This window comes from Uloborus diversus, unplaced genomic scaffold (genome assembly GCF_026930045.1).
Source record: "Uloborus diversus isolate 005 unplaced genomic scaffold, Udiv.v.3.1 scaffold_577, whole genome shotgun sequence".
Lineage (NCBI taxonomy): Eukaryota > Metazoa > Arthropoda > Arachnida > Araneae > Uloboridae > Uloborus > Uloborus diversus.
The window spans coordinates 1-24,637 of NW_026558766.1; the positions used below are offsets into that span (position 1 = coordinate 1).

A 24,637-nucleotide genomic window follows, 5' to 3' on the forward strand; every position below is an offset into this window, starting at 1 on the left:
ACAAAGCATAAATATTAAATCGAAAGTCTTGACAGTAGAGAATAACTGAGAAAACCAATTTGAAAAATCAGACTTTAACAAAATGATAATTGTACTTACAATGCAAAAATAAAATGATGAAAATATCATTTCATATGCCTGAAAATGTTCATGATTTTTTCTTTCTTGTTTTATTTATTTTTTATTTTTTTAACAAGCTCTGAAAATATTCCATGACATGTCCATGGGAGGTAAAAAATGTAGTATTAAATCAAGTTATTAATAATTACAAATACAAAAGTGACAACCAGCAACAGACTCTGGGCCCAGCTAGACTGGTCCTAGTCAATTTGCAATCTCCAACTTATCAGGCTTAGGAATAAAAAATAATGCCGAATGAGCAGGAATGCTGTCATGGTCTCTTTTGATTTGATCAAAATAGGGGTGATAAAGATAACGATGTGAGGGTACTTGATGTGAGGGTACTTTTTTTTTTTTTTTTTTTTTTTTCAATCGGGACTCATTTGTTAGATGCGTTGGTTGGCTGTTTTTTTTTTCTCTTTTTTTTAAAAACATAAATTTATTCCTTATTGAATCTAGGAAAATAATATCGCATTTATCAAAAATACTGTTGTAGCGCATTTTGTTCCAAATAGGTTTACAGCAGTTTTTTTGTTCCAATTCAATAAATAAATAAACACTAACCGCCACTTATAAAATCTCTGGATTATAAAATCAGCAGCTTTTTGAAATGAATGTGGAAGAACCAAATCATTACATTACCAAACCATGTTAAAACCGTACTTTAATAAAATCAATCTCGCCGTTATATAAAATAAAGATTTTGGCTAGCATTTGCTTCTAAAAGCTTTATTTTTACTAAATAGAACTAGGATACTAGCCATATAAAGCATTGAAACCTAAAAAAAAAAAAAAAAAAAATCGGAGATTCTCTGAGACGCACCAAAAAAGGAAATGTTAAGAAATGTTTACACAGACCAAGTTCACTTCGCACTTGCGCAGCAAAAATAAAACCCAAACTAACCATTTCTGTGCAAACACAAAGTGACACTATAAACACAAACCAAAACTTTTCACTATTCCGCGCTCAAAGAAGACATCGAGGCACGCCTCCTTAACCCACCACCCCTTTTTCAAATCTAACCACTTGTGACTGCTTAGTCGCGACTTTCGAAGTCCGTAAAAGTAAAACAAGCAAGTAAAGCGCCTGGCTAGAGATGAGATGAGCGTGAGATTCAGACACTTCAGATGATGTCATTTGATAAACACGGAAGACAACTTACATTCGATGACCACTCACTCAACAAAGTGTGTAGAAACGAATTGCACAGCTGAACTTTAGTCGAACAACACTCTATAGCCAGAAACACGATAGGAAACAAAATGGCGTTTAGATGAGACTCGGGGAAAATGCGTCTGACGGTCGAAGGGGGATAGAAAGACTGGTTCTGCTCATAGGGTGCAATTGCAAGCAATAAAAAAAAAAAATTCCCGGATTTTCCGGTAGCATAGCTATTTTTCTTAAACAACAACAAGGTGGGGGGGGGGGGGGGCATATTTAATGCTTCTTTTTTTAATTAATTTTACTGTTAACATTCAGATACTTTTCAAGGATTTAATTATTTAAAAAAAAAAATAAGACATTTCAAGAAAGGTGAGAAAGGTGACAAAAGTTGCAAAAGGTGACTAAAAGTAACCAAATTTTCAAAAGGTGACTAAAGGTGAGAAAGGTGACTGACTCCTCGGCCTGAAATAATTTTGTGAAAAATGAATTTTGTGAAAAATCAAAAAATTTTGCAAAAAAAAAAAAAATTTTTTTTTTTTTTGTTTGTTAAAACGAAGTTTTAGAATTTAGAGATGGCACAAACAGCATCAATTAAACTTAAAGTTGAGTGTTTTCCTCTTCTACGTCGAGAAAATCATTCTGGATTTTTTTCTAATATTTGGCGGGGGGGGGGGGGGGGGGGGGCATCGCTCTTTCAAGTATCAATATTTATCTACCATTCTACAGTATGTTAAATTATACTAGACATATTTCTGTACAGTACTTAAAATAATTGTAACAAAAATATAAATAAATAAAATAAAATTCAGAATAGGGTTCAGCATTCAACTTTTTGACCCAAGACACTCTTAAAAAGCACAGAATTTCGTTTAAAACTTATAAATTCCGTGATTTAAACAAAAATAAAAAGATATTTCAATTGTTTACCTCTTAACAAAGCGTAATAATCATTAAAAATTCGAAAAATCGGATTCCCATAGCGGATGCAAAGAGATCGCAATTCTCAAAGTGAAGGCATCAAAGGTATAAAAACGGCTTGTAAAAGAAATATTTTTGATAAAATTATTTTAAAATTGCATTTTAGAGTCCTATGATAAACATATCATTAATATCTGTGGACACAGTTGACCCAAAAAATAAAATAAAATCAACCATCTATTTAGCATTTTAATTTTTGGCTCATAACAGAAAATGGAATTTTGCTTTGAAAACTTGAAATGAGAGTTCTAACAGAAATAAAGAGACTTTTCATTTATTTGAAGAAAAAAAAAACTAATTAAAAGAGTTTATTTAAAGTCAATCATCCTTGTCAGCATCGAAAAATCAAAACCCATATAATTTTCTCCCAAAATAACAATTAAACATCGCACCGCACCAAAAAAGCAAATATTGACAAGCTGGCAAAATGATGAGAATATTTTCTAATCAAGTCATTATAAAGGTTCAACGCCAGACGCTAAGTGGTGATAATTTTGAAGTTGGTAACACTATCTGAAGCGATCATATTTTTTCCTCACCCTTACTATCCCTTTGTAGTTCTAAGTTCATTTCGCAGATATATATTATTATTGTTTTATAAATCATGAGCGGAGAAAGTGCTTACCAATGTCTTTTCAGAAAAGTTTACAAAAACACTGCTGTTAATTAGCTGTGATAAAACAAACAACCATTATATTTATTTGGCAGTAGCAATTATTTATCGCTTGCAGGAGCATCCCAAGAGTGCCGATTTGTTTTTTTTTTCAAAATTAGCCGATTTTGTATTAGCTGATCCCTCTAATTTGACTTTAAAAAAGGTTCCAAAAATTATCGGTTTATATACAGAAATATGCGTTATTTTGCTTTCAGATTTGCTCTTTCAATAAAAAATTTGACAGATCCGATCTTGTTTATCAGAATTTTGTGAAGGGTCCGTTTTGTTTGATCGGGATTTTGTGAAAGGTCCGTTTTGTTTGATCGGGATTTTGTGAAAGGTCCGTTTTGGTTGATCGGATTTTTGTGAAGGGTCCGTTAACGGACCCAAATATCCTCTGGCCAGACCCCTGGTAATAAATCTTTGCTTAAATAGAAATTTTATCATTAATAAGAACAGACAATAAGGGCTAAAAATGAATATTAGATTAAATTTCAATCAGGAACAAAACAAGAAGTTTACATGGATTAGCTAGCTTCTTATATTTAAGTATAAATTTCGTGAATTTCTTTTATTTTTATTAAAAAGAAAAACATATCATAACATAAAGAACATTATTAGGTATCACAACTGAATCTGAAACCACTCAGGCTGGAAGTTCCTCTCTGAGAAGGCTTGATATACAGTGAAACCTCCCTTAACGGACACTCCCGAATAACGGACACCTCTAATTAACGGACATTTTTGCAAGTCCCAGTCCCTCAATATAGGCCATTCCATGTAATTCACTCTGAATAACGGACACTCCGAATAACGGACAGTTATTTCACAAAAAAATTCCCTTGCGATCGTAGCACTTCCGTTTTTTTTTCTTTTCACAGAATATCTTAGTAACTGCTTGCCTTACAAAGCTTTTCATCCTCCACAACTGATATTCCACCCCCCCCCCCGCCGTCATTTCCTTATCACTGTTTCTTGGAATTAAAAGGGTGGTGATGGGCAGAGGCAGCGATTGGGGCTTAAAAGTTGGGGGCAAAAAAAAAAGAACTAAAAGGCATGGTACTTTTTGCGGGCAGCAAAAAATGAAAAAGAAAATAAAAGTCATAATTTTGTAACAGCTAGTTTTTAGAGTATTGAAGCAGATAAGTGAAAACTGATGTCAGTCTAACAATTGACGCACGTTTTTAATGAATTTTGTACAAAATAACTATTCAAAAGTTAAGATAAAAAAGAGGAAACTGGGCGCTTTTTCTAAATGGGGCTCTCGGGAGATGCAATTGAGCAGTCCGGCGCCGGTAGTAGTCGGCTTTATGGCGCCGTGGTCGTTGGGTTGTTTAATTTTTAGACATGAAAAAGATTTGCCCATATTCAAGGTCATATTACCAACTGTCAATCATGCAATAGTGATACTCGAGATAAAATAAATAAATTAACCATAAAAAGGGGGGGGGGGGGGTTGCTCCGCCGAATCGCCGCCGTTGGTAATGCAAAAAAGAGATGTCAAACTGTTTTAATTGAATACTTTAATTGATTAAATGCTTTTTAAGACAAGTGTGTGCTGTCAGTATACCTTTATAAGGAAAAAACAGATTAATTACGCTTGACGTAAAATGTAGTAAACCTTTCGCAATTGTTTCGATTGTGTTCTACAAAGGGAACAACAGCCCATTTTGAAAAAGGTAAACTAAGTAGTTCCTCCTAATAGCGGACACCTCCCAATAACAGACAAAACTTCTAGTCCCTTGACTGTCCGCTATTCGGAGGTTTCACTGTATCTTAAGTTATGAAACAAAGGAGATTTCTTAAGGAGGTGCTTTTATGATATGAAACTGTCCGAAAGATCTAATGCAGTTCATTAAAATACAATATAAAAAAGTAACTAATGTTAAAACATCAATTTGTAATGTTGAGGAATGTCAAGATAGCTCCATTAACAGAAAATATGAAAAATAGCGACTTGAAGAACATTCTTCAATCCACTATTGATGCAGGAATTAAAAAATTTAGATGAAGCATAGTGGTACGGGAAAGAATAGAATCTTACCCAGTGCAATAGCTTCACCTTTGACAGTTATGGCAACGATCTCTTGATTAAGCTCAATACCATCTTCATACCTGAGAACTCCGGGCAGCATAATCTTTGCACCGTAACAAATTGCATTAACCTAAAATTTCAAAGCAGTTAATAAGGGATCAAGAAAACCATCTTGAGAGGTAGGGAGAACTGTAGGGTGGTTCAAAAAACTAATTTTCAGCTAGAGTCCAAGACACCCTCTCTTTCTTTTAGACTTACTAATAGTATTATGCTGTAAAAAATTTAGCTTCACAATCAAATTTTAAGAGGGTGCTCAATGACCCCTTAATTTAACATTAGTTGCAGCACAGAAAATGCCAAACTTAGAAACATTTAATTTTTTCCAGCTTTTTCCTTTTTTGTAAATAATTATTTTATTGCAATGTATATGCGTATTATTAGTGTATATTATAATATGTAGCTTTTTTTCCCCAGTTCAAAGTATTTTTTAACCCCCACTCCTTCCCATACATTTGAAGTTTGGGGGAGGGGGTTGAGGAAGCTAAAATTCTTCCAGTGTATCTACAAGGGTAAAAATATTGAGCGGTGTCCTGTTATCTAATGTATTTTTGAACCACCCTAGGGAACGGGTATATCTTTTTTTAGGTAAAAGATAATTTAAATACTATTTTGACCTTTTCGGTTCACAATAAAATAACTAATAAGTATAATTAACTGTAAGTAATAGTTTACATTTCACTTATATTTTTTTAAAAGTTACTTCACATTTTCCATATTTATTTTAATGAGCACAGAAAAATGAAAACAGGAAACAATAATAAAATGCTTACTGCACTGTCTTTCATTACTATTCTTTTGTGGGTAGTCAGCAAAGCTTCCAAAGGTTGTATTACCCTTCTTAGATATGATTCATCATTGAAATTGTCATACACCCACATTGCATCTAACACATCATGCATAGTATACAAGTTTTCCTGTATGAAAAAAAGGTACAAAATAAACATCTGACATTTAAAAGTGTTTTTTTTTTTTTTAAGATCAAACTTAAAACTTATACTGCTTCTTTCCTGATAATAATTGTACAAATAATTATAAATTGGTAATAAACTTACTGTTTCATGCTGGATACCAGTTCGTACTCTTCTTAGTTCTGCCATTTGGCCCCCAACACCAAGAGTCAAGCCCAAATGCACACACATGGTTCGTACATAAGTACCAGCTTCACAGCTAACCCAAAATATGCCTGAAAATTTTCAAACAGATGCATACTGAAATAGTTTCCGAAAAAACAAACAAAATGGCATGGAAAAAATTGAATAAAAATCTGCAGATCATTTAAAACCATTTCATTATAATGAATTGCATTTCTGATGACAGATACATAAAAAATTTGAACAGCCAGAAGAAACCAGTTTTTTCCCAAGAAATGTTTATTTTCACTTGGTTTCAAATTCTTGTACAAAATCATGTATTTGGGAAATAATATTTCTATCCCAATGGTTTTTTTCTTCAAATATTTTTATAGTTTAGGGTCCTACATGTAAACATTAACTTCTATAATGCAAGGTGAAAGAAAAATTTTATTTCCTGGTGCAAAGTATTTGCTACTTTTTTTTCTCACTAAAACTGTAAATGCATACACAGGACAGAATTATGTCAATAGCATAATAGGCTGGTCCTCCAGGTTAAGGGTTGTGCAGCAGGTCAGTAACTTTCTCACTTTAATGAAGAAACAAAAACTTCACAATTTACAAAAAAAAAAAAAAAAAAAAAAAAAAAAAAAAAAAAAAAAAAAAAAAAAAAAAAAAAAAAAAATTCAAAAATTGATTATGCAATTAAGAAAAAATCACACCCTACTGAAAATTAGATATGGAATAATGATTTGACCAATTTGGGAACTTTTTGATGCTTTGAACTTAGAAATTTACTGGCAGTTAGAAAACAGAAAAGCTTTTGAATAGTAAAAGTTCATACATATTTCTAAGAAGGAAAAATAACATCATACATTTTTAAATAATTAGCTGTTACAAGATTTTGTAAAAAAATAGTGAAGCACTGTTTAAACATTTTTGAAGACTGTGTATCAAACAAGCGTATGAATAAAAAACATATAATAGGCATATGTATTAGATTCCATAGAGACCAATTTTAATTGGTAAAAAATCAACTTTTCCAGAAGGCGAAAAAAAAAAAAAAAAAAAAGAAAAGAAAAGGAAACAGACTTGTTTTCCGCACAGCATCCACATTTCTGTAAATTTTACATCTTTAAGGAATGGGAAAACTAAAAAAAAATTTTTTTTTCTTTCTTCTAGAGAGATGATTTTAAAAAAATCTAATGAAAAGAGTTCCAATAAAATGTAGCAAGTACAACTAAATAATCGAACCTCATTAAACCACTCTTCGCCCCCCCCTTCTTATATTGGCCAAGAACGAGAGGAGAAAATGTTCTGCACAGAAATCAGGGTTCGTGATTTTTTTGATATTTTAAAAAAAAATCAAAAAGGTACGATTTTTTTTGACTTAAATAGGATTTTTTAAAATTTATATCTGATTTTTCCGATTTATTTTAAATCTTCAAAAATTTTTAGTCGTTAATTATTTTACATTTATAAACATTATGTATTTCATACAACAGATGAATCCATTCACTTTACTTTTAAAACTTAAGATAAGTTATAATACTTAGATAAATATGATTTTGTTTTATGCTTTGCTTAAAGATAAGGTTTCCATCATCATGTACGTTTTAGTGTAAAAGAATATGTTTAGCAACTACTTTTCTTAACTGGAACTGTAATTTTGGAGTAAAAGTAATATTGCAAAAGTAAAAATCTGTTTCACACACAGACAGAGGGATCTATGTAGTGAGATGTTGAAGTTAAGATTGTAAATTTAGAGTAACACATTCTTAATGTGCAAAATTAATTTATAAAAATAAAATAAACTGATTTTAATTAATGATTTTGTTAAAAAAAATCACTTGATTTAAATCAACGAACCCAGATAGAAATGCAATACAATTTCTCTCATTAAACATCCACCTCAATGTTTTTTTTTTAATCACAAAAATTGCATAGTTTGAATTATATTACTGCTTGAACCACAATCTTGAAAGTCCGCAAATAAGTCATAGCGGAAAACAAAGTTAGCCAAAGAGAAAAACTGCCTAAGACATATTGAAGGTAAAAGGAAAAACAATAATGCTTTAGATAGAATAGAATAGGTAATCAATTTGCTATAATAATTTAATTTCCCAATAACATATTCTGGTGAAGAATTGGCAAAAGAAATCTTGTTAAACTGCTACCTTCGACTTTTGCCAATTTTGGGCATGATACAAAGGTTGGCGGTTTAATGAGGTTCAACTGTACATTTCTACCATTGACTGTACAACTTATAGAACAACAATAACTCAAAGATAAAGCAATAAAAAAAAAGATTAAAAGAATTACCAAGATTTTTTTCATTATCATATTCTAGGAGTTTTACTTCATATATTGTCCGGACACGCAACTGTCTTTTCACAGCAGATATTAAGGGTGGTCTTTGGAAGAGAGCTCCTGTCTGTAGTTCAAGGGCCTGCGGAGAATTTTTTTAATGAAGCATGACAAACATTCATTATTACATAAGTTTTTAAAGCTACATAAATTATGGAAAAATCAGCGGAAGTAAATAAACTTCTAATGGTAATATCACAGTATAAACAAGGATAATTATTTAAAATATATTTACAAAAATAACATTGTGATAAAATACAAACTTTTTTTTTTCTTTTGATAAATACAAACACTTTATTTTCGCTAACATACAATAACATATGAAAAAAAGTTTTAGTAAATACAAGAATTCAGAAATTTCCTCAAAATGTAGAAAATTTTAGGATCAAAGTCCCAACTACTAGGCTTTTCATGCTTTGCACATAAAATTGAGAAAAAAATTTCAAGGAGCATACAGGGATCATTCAAGGATAAAATAAGCTTTTCAAAGACTAAAAGAGACTTTTAAAGTCTGAATATTTTTACAATAATAAAATAGATGATGATTTAGTTTCAGTTTACATAAAAGTTCTAGCACAAGGCAAAACCTTTTACACTATAATATAAAAGCTCTGAATTAATCTTAATATTGTGCTATCTATTTAAAATAAAATCCCAAAAATGAAGGACTAGAGATACATTGTAATGCTGTTTAATGTTCTCAGGCAGTTGAAAATGTGTGTGATTTTAATTATACTAACCATTCTTTTACTTTTAGCTAAGAGGGAGATTTTTTTAAGAGCCATATAAGAGAAGTCAGGGGTACTCACCTGGGGGGGGGGGGGGGGGGGGGGGAATTCATGGCGCAGACAACGCCCTTTGAAATTTTAGGTTGTTTTGAGGGGCATTTGTTATTTTTTGGGGGGTAGGGCTCTTGCTTGGGGGGCATTAGCAATATTTAGGGGGTGCATCCTTGCTCTTAGAAGGTGAGCACCCCTGGAGAAGTCTTGCTTTTTACTGGGGGAGGGGGGAATGCAAAATTAACTATGCTTTCAAAAATTACCTTCAGAACATGAGACTGGTCAGGTACTGAATTGTGAAGTTTAAAAATGCAGACGTATTCCTTTCCGGCAGATTGCTGAGACTTCACAAGTCGTGTAGCACGCTCAATACAGACCGTTAAGCATCCTGTCACTTTAGGATCCAAAGTTCCACTGTGTCCAGTCTTCTCCACCCGCAGCATTCTTTTCAGCCATGCAACAACTTCATGTGATGAAGGGTTAGATGGCTTGTCCAGATTGATAAATCCAGATTTCATATACTCCCTTATTTCTCTCTGTAGAGGAGAGCTACCACATGCCAAAGGAGTGTAGTGTGATGTCCTTATATTTAAACTGTCTATGTTCTGCAAACAAAGTTCTTTCAATTAGATTTTTTATTTAAAATCTTAGAAATTACTTGATTCTTGTACCAGAATGTCTTACAACAGATTTATTCAGCAAATAAGAAATAACCTACAATGGTTATTTCTTACCATTATACTAAATTGTTATAGAGCAACATAAACTTGCTGTATAACAATTTGGTTTTTAAAATGCTTTTTGATTTTGGAACTATTCTAAGACAACATTTACAATAATTAACAACAGAAGAAATTAAGGTTATTAGCAACTAGAAACAACTTACAATTGAATTATCAAAGTGTACAAAATTAAATACTTCAGTTAAGTTCAAAATTAAGAAGTGGTTACATTATGAAGGAATTTTTAAAATATACTGAAAATTCTCTATAGTAGAATGAATTAATTTTAAATTCTCAATGCAAAAGTTCCTAACTAATAGCTCATGTTTTAATTTGTAGGGGGAAAAAATGACAGCAAAGGATTATTAAAAATGAAATATACTTTGAAACGGAGAGGCCAGTCTGTGCAATTTAAAGTTGGTGGTTTTTCTGATGGCAATGAAGTTAAAGAACGGGAAATGAAGTTGAAGAATTATTAAAATGTACTGAAAATTCTCCAGTAGAATTAAGGAAATTTAATTTGAATCCTTATAGCAAAAGTTCTTAACTAATGTTTCATTCTTTTATTTGTAGTGAAAAAAAAATGACAACAATGGATTATTAAAAATGAAATATACTTTGAGAAGGAGAGGCCAGTCTTTGCAATTTAACGTTGGTGGTTTTTCTGATGGGGCAACGAAGAATGTCTCTTCCATCTGAACATCCTGAAATGAAAAATGACAATATTATGCCCAGCAGAGGAAAAATTGTAATCAAAACAGTAATTTTTCTACATCAGAGTACACATCGCAAATGCAAAAAGATTTTTTTTTTCTAAACAATGAGCACTTACAGTAGCATTAGTAGGATTTCCAACCTAACAAAGTATGAATTCAGGAAATTCTAATAATGATTCTTTTTTTTTTTCCTTACAATTTTTGAAACCAAAACTACTATTTTAAAAACTTTTTGTCCACAAAGAAAATTGCTTGCTTCGGAAGAACCAAAATACTAAAATCAAGAATCAGTTAATTAAAAAAAAAAAGAAAAAATAATTTGAATTTTGACATTTTGAATTCAAATTATGTTTTTTGCAATCACGAGTGTGTGTAGGTAGGCATGTGTGTTTGTGGGTGTAGGCATATGTGTTTGTGTGCAGGCATGAATGTGTGGGTAGTTGTGTGTATGTTTTTGTGTGTGTATGTGTAAGCATCTATGTATGCGTGTGTATGTGTATGTGTTCGTGTAGTTGTGTATGCATGTGTGTGTAGGACATGGATGCAACCTGGAGACAGCTTTCGCTATAGGAATCGTGAGGACCCGGTCCACGGTGATGGTGTGGAGGGTGGTGCTGGGAAAATAAAATGATAGGACGCCAAAAACAGGCAAATAAAAGCAATAAGCAATCGTGATTGCTCAAAAAATGCTGACAGCTTATTATGCACTCAGTTAAAATGCAATTAAATCAGAACTATGACAGGGTCTAAAATTGAAATTATTAACTGAATTAAATAAATTATTTATGAGTGCGAGGGAAAAATATACTATGTATGGATGAAATTGTAAAAATCTTGAAAGATTTTTCATGTAAACCTCATAGGCCTAAATCCAATGCAAGGATTCATTGATATCTACATTAATCTCTTTTCAATTTTTTGAGCAGAGTAGCTCCCCCCCCCCCACTCACAAAAATAGGATGAATTTGCTGCCCCCCAAAAGTTGCCATTCAGGACAAGGGCCTCGGTTTGTAACCCCTAGATCTGACACAGTACCACAGTGTGGGTTTTCATGAATCTTCTTGAATCTTTAGTGTATGAGCTCCTGCTTAAAAAAAGTTTCACATTTTGCGAAGTTTTAAATGATCTTCTCAGGTTATGAAATGGGTTTAGTTCAAGAACAAACTCTTAGAAATTTAAGTGTGAATCTTCTCTTATTGCTCCAAAGCAGAATACTTGACAATGTTCTGCAACGTAAAATCATTTGACCTAAGTTTTTCTGCAAGTACTTCAAGCATTGTATACACAAGCAACCAACGTGACATTTCCCACAAATCGGGAGTATTAAATCAAAATTGTTTCACACAGGAGCCACAATTGAGATTCTCCAAAATCCAAATTTAGGGTTTCAAACCACGTTTTTTTAAAGTTAATTTTACATGGCATGAAAGAGCAATTGAAATAATCCTTATATATTATTTCTGTAGCCTATTTTTGGTTTCTACGCCAGATTTTCCTCAATTCTTGATCGATTTATTTGATTTACACCTTATTCAGGGTGGCGACAGGAACTGGAAAAAAAAGTTCCCTGACTTTTCCCTGATTAAGTTCACTAAATTTCCCTGATTTACGTTACCAATGATAATGGTATCCTTTCTTTGCTCTACCCTTAAATAGCACTGCATATTAAATGAAATGCAGTGAGAACAGTTTAAGCTGTTAATTAAAAACATATTTTGAAAAGATGCTCCTTTTTTCTTTGGTAAAAATAGTATATTAAATTATTGACAGAGAATTATTGTAGGAAATCTAAAACAAATACTTTACTTCCAGGAACCAGTTAACATAAGAATTCTAAGAAATTATTAAAATCACTCTTAAAGACATATCTAACCATGATAAAAATAAAAAATTTAAACGGAAATAATCTTGAACTATATTTTCAGTATAATTGTAGCTGCAAGAATAACAAGTGACAGTTAAAGTATAGAAGTAATGTAGTTTTACTTCCGTAAATAATACTGCCATGGGTAAACGGCAATATCTGCGGAAATAAGTTTGAGATATTTGAAAAAAATGTGGTTGACTCAATATTAACAATAGGAAAATGTTCGAATTAGACGTTTTCTTCGCGCCTATTTTTCAGTGGAAACCAAATAAGCGAGTATGTACAATAAAGATAACGTACAATAGATGATAAAAACGCAAAAAAAAAAAAAAATGTGCAGTTACTGCCCTTTACTTATACACGGTAGAATAAACATATTTATGTACAAAAAATTTGAAATCTTTCAACAACCAGTCATATTGAGCTATTCTCTAATCAAGAACTTAGGTTTTAATGAATGAATACAGCATTTTAACTATTAAAAAATAATAGAAAACTAATTAAAATGCCAAGTGATAACTTTTAAGACTTTTTCAGCATTAATTATAAAACAAAGATTTTTTCTTGAAATCGTGATAACAGTATGCTAATTACTTCAAGACAATGAATAAAGGCAAGGGAGCAAGTCATTAATGACGGCTTCATCTTTGCCTGTAGGGTTGTTTATTTTACGTAGCTTGGAATGCTTAGAAGGAAAATTCAAGTACGGTAAAATAAACAACTTTACAGACACAGAAGCAATCTTAGGAAGCTCATTCTAAGATTGAATACTTTGATCTTGAGGAAAAAAGATGCACAAATATGTGGTACTGCATAATCGCACCTCATTAATTTTACTCTTTTAAAACAAATAATTGGCGTAAAATTCGTAGGGAATCGAAGTACTTCATTTTGCAAGGAAAAAAATTTGTTTCTTCATTTGATCAATTTTCCCTGAATTTTTGTTATTTTTTCAAAATTCCCTGATATTTCCCTGAGTGATAAAGTTCCCTGACTTTTCCCTGATCTGTCGCCACCCTGTTATTTTAAAGCTTATCGTGCTGGCCACTGACGAAAAATAGACCCACGGTCTAAAAAATTTTTTTTCAGCCAAAAAACCTGTTTTAAATAACCAGAGTGAGGTTTTCGGTTAAACTTATAACTTCAACTTGCACTATGACCGACAGAGCTGAATAGCTTGATTGGCAGAGCGTTCTCCTCGTAATCAGGAGAATGAGTGTTCGGGCCCACGTCCGGACAATCTGCATCAAAAAATTAGAGAAATGTCGCGCATTACATGAATATTTAATTAAGTAAATAACAAATATGAGGGAATAGAATAAATGAGAAGGAAACACGCCTTGCTGTTATGAAAACTTGATGTGACATTGTGCTAAATTACTTGTGAATTGTAAGTTTTTTTTTTTTTTTAAGCTTTGGCTCTGGTAAGAAAATTAAGGCATAATGTAAGCGAAAATATAAGTAACAGGTTTAAGATTTCAGACTACAATAGAATTGGTTTTTTTTTCATAAAAAAATAATAAATCGTATATTGAAATATACATTCGTCTAATGAGTTTTTGACATTTGTATGAATAAAAAAATTACTACCTCAATTTGAAGGGTGAAATATGTATTTTTTCTTCTTTTTGCAAAAAAACAAATAGCATATCACATTTTTACTACATTCGAAAAGCTACGCTTAAAAAAGAGCATAGTTCAATTTATCTTGTATTTTAACAGTGCTGTTAAATGATGAACACGTGCTGCCATCTAAGTCGAAACGGTTCAAGCAGCTTGCGATAACAAATTGTAAAAATTTTCAAAAATAAAAACACTTCTCTTCAATATCTTATATATTGTTCCCCCCTCATTTTAAAACTTATCAGGCCGGCTAATTACGAAAAATACACTTATGGTCGAAAAATCAAGTTTTCGGAGACGCCCTTGCTGTTGCAAAACCTTGACGCAGCCTGAAGTTCTTATGCAGTTTTTTTTTTTTTTTTGAAGCAAAGTTCTAATACATTTTTTTATTTTCTTGCATTGCTTTTAGCAAGGAAAAAAAATTAACCTATTTGTGCGTGTGTATGTTTTTTTTTTTTTTTTTTTAAATAAAGCTTAAAAGCACTGTTGTTCGGTTAAATTGATAAGTTTTTTCGGTAGAGCGTTCGGCTATAAACTAACTGAACTTAGGGCAAGCTCGGGCTGTCCGACATCATAGCAAATTTAGATTAATATTACGCATTACATGTACTCATAACATGCAACAGATAACACATGTAATAAAATAAATGCAATGGAAATGCTACTTCGTGTTTCAACTCCTTTAACATAAAAAAAGTATTAAATTTACCTCAAGGGAATATTTTTGTGCAGAAAAACATTTTCATTGTATGCTGAAATGAAGATTTTTCTAAAAGCAGTGTTCAACCTTTTGTACAAATGAAAAAAATACTACGCCAAATTGAAACTATGAGTTTCACCCAGTAAACCTTTAATTTTTTATTCGAATACGATATAAAACATAAAATTTATTTTTAACTTCATTAGTAAGAAATGTGATCTTCCTCATTCTTTTATCAAATTCCATGCTTTACGAATAATTTTAAATCGTATCATGCTGGCTAATGACAAAACATAGACGCATGATCGTATTTTTTTTTTTTGGCAAAAAGCTTTGTTGCTGTTTTTTACTACGCATTTCTTCAATGAATAGTATTCGAAAAGGAAGTCCCAATTTCTAGGTTTGTTGGAGTGTCGTGCTGTAATGAGAATGGCGCCAGTTCGAATCCGTGCCGATAAATAGTTCTTTAATGTTTCGATTTTTCCCGTCAGATGCTTACATGGGCAGGACTGTATTTGCCACAACCTGTTTTTTCACATGTACAATTACTGCTTTTTCACTGTCACTCAGCCACTTTTAATGATATTTATGTTTGCATTGAAAATACGTACAACCAAAAGGTGAGCGATGATCAAATTATCACAACGTTCTATTTAACAAGGTTTTGTTACTGATGTCTTCAAATTACATGTCTTCTCTTGTGCGCTTACTTTTTCCTATTCACTTTTTTCGGTTATTCTTCATTATGCTCTTTCTTTGAAATTTTTAAAGAGCGAAATAACTTATGAAACGATTTGAAGCACAGTGCGGAGTTCCGCACGGGTCGACTAGTCTTTATATATGAATAGGCAAGCGGTTTTCTTTTGGTACCGATTTCTCCTCTGTTTGTGAACCGATTTTCTTCATTCTTTTTTGATTCAATTCAGTAGATATTGCCGAGTTTTAATGTCATCAACAAAAATTTTTGAAATTGGGCGCTAATTAACGGAGATATTAATTAGAAATGTATTTTTGTCCAAAATGGCTTTTTTATGCGAATGGATGGTCCAATTTTTTCGAATATGATATGGTTGGAAAGGCCCTTAAAAAATACTCCTAACGAAGAAATTGCCATGGCGCCCAAGGTTCAATAACCTAAATCCACTAGAAAAGTTATAAGCGTTTTTCAGTTAGCAAAACTCAAAAGTTTTAATTTTATCTCTTTTCTATTGTTGAAATTCATTGTTGGAAAAACGATACATTAAGTTTTAATTCATTTTTTACACCGCTTTTTCTACACCAAAAGTACATTTTAGTGCTTCGAGTTTGGTATGGTTGGAAAGATTGTGAAAAATACTTCTAAAAAGGTTTTCACCCTCCGCCCCCCGTTTTATGGTACAAAAATTGGCGATTATTGCCGCCGTTTTGTTTACTTAAACGCATTCGTTACGATCAAAACTTTTGCTTAAACTGTAATTTATGTAATGTTCAATGCATAACGTATTTATTGTGAAAAATACCAATGGATTAAAGAAATTAACTTTATAATAGCCTTTTTTATTAAGGTTACAAGACAGAAGATCATTTACAATATTGAACAAATGGACAGAATTATCGGTGGTGAGATTGTAACGCAATTTGGACATCTCACATATATGTGTAAGAAAAATGATTTTCCGTCAAAGATACTGCATAAAAACATATGAAAACACATATAAAATAAATAAAAATTGATTTTGAGGATCGAAAAATACCTTTAAAACATATAAATCATATATTTAGTTCTCAAATAATAGCGTTGTTCAGGTTAACTTTTGAACATATGTCAAACTTCCAACTTCCTTTTTTTCTAAAAGCGTTTACAAAATAAATAAGTCTCTACTTTTGTAATTTGTGGAAAATATTATCAAAAAATTATTCAGTTTGAGATTCATACCCTGGATTTTTTTTGAAACATAGTATGGAAATTAAAAAAAAAATTCTTTTTGATGTTTCATTTGCGCAGTTAACGTTTTGAATTTCCAAAAAAAAAAAGTGTCTTTTAGCAGAGAAAATATTTTTTAAGGGTATTTGAAGAGCATTTTTTTTTCATAATTTATGTCAATTCTTGTCTCCATACAGCATTATACTTTCACTCAAAAATTTTTGAGTTAATTAACATGAAAGTTAATTGGTGTTAAAGCTTCAAAGTTGAGGTTTGTGTTTGCTCCCACCTTTTGAGAACTGCCCAATCACAAAGACGACCTCTTTTAAAAATTGTAATATTATTTGACGTCTAGTTTTTTTGAATGGACAGTTATATGTTGCCACGAGTAGAGTTCATTCATTTGTTACTTGGAAATTTATATTTCTAATGACAAAGAAAGCAACTTACTCAATAATAGTCGACGTTTTGTAAGCAATATTGTTCACACAGAATTTTTACGTATAAACTGAATTTTTATGCTTCATTTCGAAAGGGAAAATTTTGAAAATTGGGTAATTGGCGATTTTTATCCATTGGCATCATTTTTTTTTCCTAATGTCAGCGCAAAAAATGTTTTTCCTTTGCATACGTAAACAAAGAGTAGGAAAGATTTCTTAGCATAGGGTTATCACAAAGTAACATGGTATCTAAAATAAAAGTATTCAAGCCAAGAATTAGATGACCATACCAATTTCTCAATGGAGTTGTTTCCTTCAGTCCAAAGTATAGGGTCTGGTGGGGTAAAGTGGTCATAAAATCGTAGGTTTTCAACTTAGGTGGAAAATAAATGCAACAAATTCTTTAAAAACTTCAACTTTTTTTGTTGTTATTTTACATTGCATTATTAAAGAACACGGTACATTAAATTTTAGGAAGAAAAATATTGATTTTATTAGTTTTATAGAACTTTCTTTTCCCTATGTTTTTATGACCACTTTACCCCATGGGATGGGGGAAAGTGGTCATAGCATGGGGTAAAGTGGTCATAGTTAAAAATAGATGCAAAACCATTATAAAGAACCCTAATACTTGTATATTTCAGTTGTTTTTATAGTTACAAGTATATTCACGAGTATATGCGTGTATACAAGAATATATACATGTCGTGTTATACACGAGTAAACACGTTTCTATATGAGTAGATACATGTATAAATCAGATACATTCATGCACGTGCCTACTCAAGTATATACGTGTATATACGGGTATATAAGCATGTATACGTGATTACCTACAGGAGTTTATACGTGTCTAAATGAGTACGTAGGTGTCACATGTATATACGTGCCACATAATGTGAGTGTCACTTGTATATACGAGTATATACGCATATAAACGAACATCATATGCGCGTATGCACTTGTATCTCGAGAAAATACGTGCATACTTGAGTATATATGTGTATAGTAGACGTATATACGCATATGTAAGTGTACATACATACATATGCGGGTATACACGAGTTAATTCGAGGATCCATCCAGTGTGTCTTTGGTATGTGTCTACTCACGTATATATAATATGGAAGCACGAGTATATACGCTTATATACATGTCGGCTTACAGAGTGAATCTAAGCTCTTGGACAAAAATCAAAGGGGTGTGAGAGGGGAGGATAAGAAGCAAAGAATCATAAGGAAATTATAATCACTGACGCGCTACATGCACACAAAGCCAGAAAGTGATGGATGCAAAGCAGGGCACAAATTTGTTGCTCAAAGGTGATTTTACGTAACATTTTAGTTTTTAAGAAATATTTAGAGCAGTAGTTGAAAGTTTCGATCTGTAGTAGCTCTAATACACGCTACGCAACAAAGGCGCAGCGGCTGATGAAAGTTTTTCAAAAGTCTCGTTATTGCAACAGAGAGGGATCTGTGAATGCGACGCATGTATTACAGCTGAAGGCCGCAAATTTCATCAATCGCTTTGAAACTTTCTTAAGTCCTAAAATGTTGTGTAAAATTGTACTTGTGTAACATATATATATATATATATATATATATATATAAATTTGTGAATTCTTTTGCGTTCATCAATTTCTCATTTTGCGTGCATGTAGTGCGTCAGCATTGTGTTTGTGACCATATGTTCCTTATTGATTCTTCCTTCTTATCCTCTCCTCTAACACCTTTTAATAATTTGCTCAAGAATGTAAACTCAGCCTATATACTTAAAATACACCACCAGCTCAGTTATTCCATCAGTTTCGTTCTTTTTAGCACTCATAAGCCCGGAATAAGAATCACATGAGCTGGTGGCGAAGAGCTGGTAGTGTATTTTAAGTATTTCTGCCTTATCCCTGGCTTAGGGCGGTAACTTACTACAAAATCACCCTATATACTTTTATATCATATGCTTGTATGTAAGTGTCTACTCGAGTACGTACGCGTATAGACGTGTCTACCTGAGTACATAAGTGTTCTTATATACACGTGTTTACGAGTGTAAGCAAGCATATACGTGTATAGTAGAATGTATGGCTGTATGGATAAAAAATACTTGCAGATACCCATATACGTATTTATTGGCGCATTTATGTGAATATGTCTATGTACATGTCTACACGAGTATATATTCGTATATATACGCATATACTCGTATATTTAACCCCGTTTACTGTAAAAACAATACATATTAAGTAAAATTAGTATTTAATTTGTATCTGCCTCCTACCTAAAGATTAAGTGACATTAGAAGAACAATATTCGTTAAGCCTAATATTATGACCACTTTACCCCATCTTACTTAAATTGTTCTAAAAAATTATCTAAAATAAATTCAGCTAACTGCTAATTAGTAAGAGTTCTTGAGACATATAGGAAGCTTCCTGTACAGTCAATCTGTTCCTAATTCTAACAAACAAAATTTCCAAAGGATGTTAAAATAGGTGTTTAGATTTTAAAATTTTTCATGTTCACGCAAAATATTTTTTTTTACCGAATAAAATTTTGCCAGTTGTAAAATATTGTATTCAAAATGTAGTTTCTAACTGCCTTACTCTAAAATAAAATTTTCACATTCATTCAAACATTCATTTCCAAGCTATAACCATTTATTTGACGTATGACCACTTTACCCCCATTGACCACTTTCCCCCACCAGACCCTACTACTTTTAGTCACTGAAATTGACTGAATAAGCAGAAATAATAATGTGGAGCTAGAATAAACTTATATTTTCCCCAACTGTTATTTATTATTATTTTTTTATAATGTCCAATTTTAGAAACAAGGCGTGGTCTTTATGACATTACAAGTAATGTACTTTGGAGCGTGACTCCATTACTGCGCTAAATGTTAATGCCTTGCTGTTAACCGCATTTCCAGGTTATGATTTTTTATTTTAAGGTTAATTAGCGCTATGTGCTAACGGCATCAGCGAATGGCATTTTATTACTTTTGATGCCATGTGCAGAAGTGTAAAAAATGAATTTCAATCTGTGCACCAATTAAAATAATTGTAAAAAAATATTAATTTTTTCCAAATTATTTAAAACATTGTTAAAAAAACCTATGTTTTTAAGCACGGTCTTTCAGAAAAAAAAAACCTTTTAAAATTTCAGAAACAACCCCATTACCCAAATATCCCCTTTCATACATTCATTTTGAGATTAACAGACAAAAAGCAAAAGTGGAATAAATTATTACTGCTTGTTTCAATGTGTACATATAAAATTTGTATGTTTACAGATAGGCAGTAAACATGAGTAAGAGTAGAAATAAAATTGTTGGAAATAGTTAAATTCAGACCAGAAATATTCATTTATGAATATGGTCGAATTTCGACCACTGGGCAAACACTAGTGTTAATAAATAAATAAATTACTAAAATATTAAGGAAAATGAGTCGAGTTAGGGTAGCATATAATAAAACTCTTCAAAACTTTCTAAATAATTGAAATATTTTCCAGGATGAAAAGGATCTCTGAAACAAGACCACGCAATTTTTGGCAGTGGACGTGTTTTAATGTTGACATGTTTCTAAAACATATGTTAATGGAGGAAATTGCAGGGGATGAAGATCGGTTGGGAAAAATAAGAAAAAGGGGAACCAAAAACGCTAGAAAAATCAATCTTTTCAGATTTAGAATATGGAATTTCTGCAGAAAATGTTGATTTACTACAAATATTTTCCAACTCAAGATAGAATTTCGCACAAACTCTGCAGATTTCTCTAAGTTCAAAGAAAATCCAAAGTTCCTGCAGCTGACTTATCGAATACAACATTTTTCACTAGCTTTTCCGCCGAATTATCGTAATTTCTAAGAATTTTAGATTTTCTTCTAATTTAAAGAAATTTGCAGAATTTGTGCAAAATTCTATCTTGAGTTGGAAGATATTTGCAGAAAATCTGCAGATACTGCAGATTTTCAGCAGAAATTTTACACACATCTGTAGAGTTTCTGCAGAAAATTTGAGTTTTTTCTCTCTCATTTGAACAGAATTGTTCTGCAGTTCAGGTTCTGGAACGTACATCACAAATTTAGCAGTGTTCTGCTTTGGGGTCTTATTGCCTTAATATGCATTTCAAAAAGTGTCTTATTTGTATTAAAATTTACAGATATTGGTATTTCAACTTTTAATTAATAAATGGTAGGAAGAAGCCATTTAACCATTCTCTAGTGACATTGAATTTCTCAAACTTTTACTAATTCTTTCAATGCTCTTCTGAGATCTACAGGAATAACATAAACAAAGAGTGCACCAGATGAAGTTATGTCCAATGTCAAATAATGAACAAAATAATTAATATAATTAACTTAGTTTAGTCCTATAGACAAATTTTGCATTTTAGATGTGATTATTTTTAAAGGACAAAAAATAAAATAAATAAATAAATCAATAAATAAATAAAAAAAAACATTTTACTTATAACTTCACTATTATAATGAAATAGGAACATTGTGAATGTCCTTACCCCTAAAGATCGCTTTTTCTTCTTTTTCTTTTCACTTGATTTAGGTATAGGTACATCTGGAATAAAATAAGAAAAATTTAAATCAAATGCAGTTGGAACTCCTTACATCGAAATAGCAAATTGCCGGAAAAAAAATCGATATATAGAAACAATCTTATTTTAATCCTAAAAATCTCCTAAAACATTAAAATCAAAGCTAATTTCCGTGTATGAATTCCAATTTCTAATTTAAACGAGCATCAAATTAAATAAAAATTAATCATTTAAAAAATAACAGAAATTACATTTTTGCGTCTTCATACATCTTCATTCATCTTGATCCGCAACATTAAGGGATTTTCGTTTTGACAATGTAATCGAGAGAAAAATAAAAAATCATTCTACTTAACTTGAATGATTTTTACTGCAGCTAAAAAGACTAGGAATGATAATCAACAGATAAAAGGGATAACTTGAAACTGATTTCACAATGTTACTGGTTACAACTAAGATTTGAAATAAACTTGAGGGAATTAAAGAACTCCAGAATGAAAAAACGTCCTTTCTACACACCCCTCAACCCCAGATTCCTTATGAGTTTCGTAGCAATCTTTAGTGAACATAATTTTCTCATCTAACCCTTCATTTTTCATGAGACAAAAGTCTAAAGTGGAAAAAAAAATCTACGAATGTCTCGAAAAAAAATTTGATATATAGAGATTTTTTCGATATATAAACTTTTTCTATGTAATGAACATATAAATTTGCGGGATTTCGATATATAGAAAATTTTGATATGTGGAAGTTTGATATATGGAGGTTCTACTGTATTGTCCGTATCATTACAAAATAATTCTCTTTCCAGATTTATATAACTTATAAAAGCATTATGACTAGAGATGCACTGAATATTTAGCTCGTATTTGCTTATACTGCCTATTTGGCAGAAAAACCGAATATTAGATTTGACCAAATATGATTTTGACAACTAAATAATGACAAACTTAAATATTCAACAATTGATACAAACAAACACATATATTTATATAAATATAAAACATTAACCAGTAAAAAAAAAAAAAAAACAATATTAAGTGTTCATCAGTATCTAAAGTCGGTTAAACTGCTAGCACACTTCGGTTTGTACTTGCATCTAAGGTAAATATAAGATTTTTATTAATAACGATGTTATCAATTAAAAAAATAATTCCTGTAAAACCTCGTTTACTCCGACATACTTGGACCAAACCTAATCCAGACAATCCAGGTAATATGGAAAATAAGCAAATTCCCAAATAAGCAGACTTATCTTTCATTACAGCAAAAAACGATGCTTTGTGACAAAATTACATAGAATTGTTACCCACAAACTTTTATCATTTTAGTTTAGCTACACAGTAGTGTTGGGACTCAAGGATACCTCATTAGCTGCAGGGTTCGTTTTTAAAGGTCGGAATTTTGTGAAGGGTCCATAAATGGTCCTAATTGACCCCTAGTAATACATCAGAAACAGGAGAACTTTCTAAATTATCTGATTTTCCCTCGTCTCTCGTAAGCTTGCCGTTTCTTCACTTTGTCAACCAAGGATAGGATTTTCATTTTCTGTTCCCACATACTACTTAATTTGCGATTCTATCCGCTCTAAAGTCATTGAAATTTTCATACAAGGCTCCAACACTTTTTTAACCCATCAATCAATCCCTGCTCAATAAGCTTGTAATTGTAATTTTTTTTTTTAATTTGCACTAAAATTGCGACAAGTACAAAAATATCAAGCAAACTAGTACAATATACATTTTAGTGGTCCAGGGGTCCCATTTAGTGGTCCAGTTTTCAAAATTTTCGTTCAAAAATCAGAGGCTGTTCCAGACCCGAATTGGAGCCGCTTCACGACCCCTTTGCAAAAATTAAACTTTTTAAAAGCAGCCCATTCACAAAAACTCGCACATAAAAGTGGCTTTCAACCAAAGACTCATCTTTTACCGAGGTAGAATTTATTGCTAATATTTTGCTGTTCAAATCAAATATATTACAAAGAGTCCTCGCACCTAGAAAGTCAAGGGAAACACAGATTACAACTATGATGAATGGAAATAAGTCAGGATTTTCAGCAAAAAATTCTCAAAATTGTCAATTGACCATGGATTTTGAGTACTAAAACGTGTATGACAAACAGAATTTTATGGATTACGTTTAAAATAGACACATTTTAGCCGTTTTTTATATTTTTGCTATTGACGGTGATAAATCTTGAAATGCACATAGGCTATTCAAGTTTTTTGAAAAATTAATGCAGTTTGTAGAATTTCAAATTTTATCTAGTTCTCCCACAGGTTTGGCTCAAACATACCGCTTTTCAAGAAAAAGCAATATATTAGAGCCAAACTTTAAGGAAGTCTTCTGTTAAATGAGCATAACCCCTAAACAGGTAAAATAACTCCATTGATCATGGAAAAAAATTCCGACAAGCAATACTAAAAAAAGTAGCCCAAGAGCAATGAGGAGACAGTCGAATTTCAAATGCGGTGTAATGTATTAACGTATTAAGCAATGTTACAACAGATATTAATAGTTCTCATTGTTACTAAGTCAACACTTAACTTTATGAGATCCAACTAATACTACGAGAATTTTCATAACCAGCACAAAAATACAACCTAATTAAAAGTTGGCAATCATGAGATATAATATTTTGACTACTGTAAATAAATGAAATAATACCTTGATCCATTCCTAAAACTTCCATGATGATTTGTTTGTTAAATTAACGTTGCAACACGTGCACTTTTCATCCAAAACATGCGGCGGTTTCTTTACAGGTACAGTTGTGGTTAAAACAGGTGTGGTTCTTCTTCAGCTTCATGTCTGGAAAAAACGTGAACTGTTTTGTCCTATACAAACATCACCCCCCCCCCCCCTTTTTTACAATTTTTCCAAAAA

General features: G+C 31.7%; 1 protein-coding gene across 1 annotated transcript; it reads right to left on the reverse strand.

Annotated features, from left to right (window-relative positions):
• Positions 1-4,962: 4,962 nt before the first annotated feature.
• On the reverse strand, positions 4,963-24,514 carry LOC129233646 (H/ACA ribonucleoprotein complex subunit DKC1-like; the record flags this gene model as incomplete). The annotated part of the gene is made up of 8 exons (XM_054867620.1): positions 24,419-24,514; positions 21,719-21,774; positions 10,569-10,655; positions 9,493-9,834; positions 8,406-8,532; positions 6,066-6,196; positions 5,784-5,927; positions 4,963-5,083 (listed from the first exon to the last, which is right to left on the reverse strand). Coding segments are annotated over exons 1-8 (1,033 nt in total), but the record flags the coding sequence as incomplete, so codon positions are not given.
• Positions 24,515-24,637: the final 123 nt, after the last annotated feature.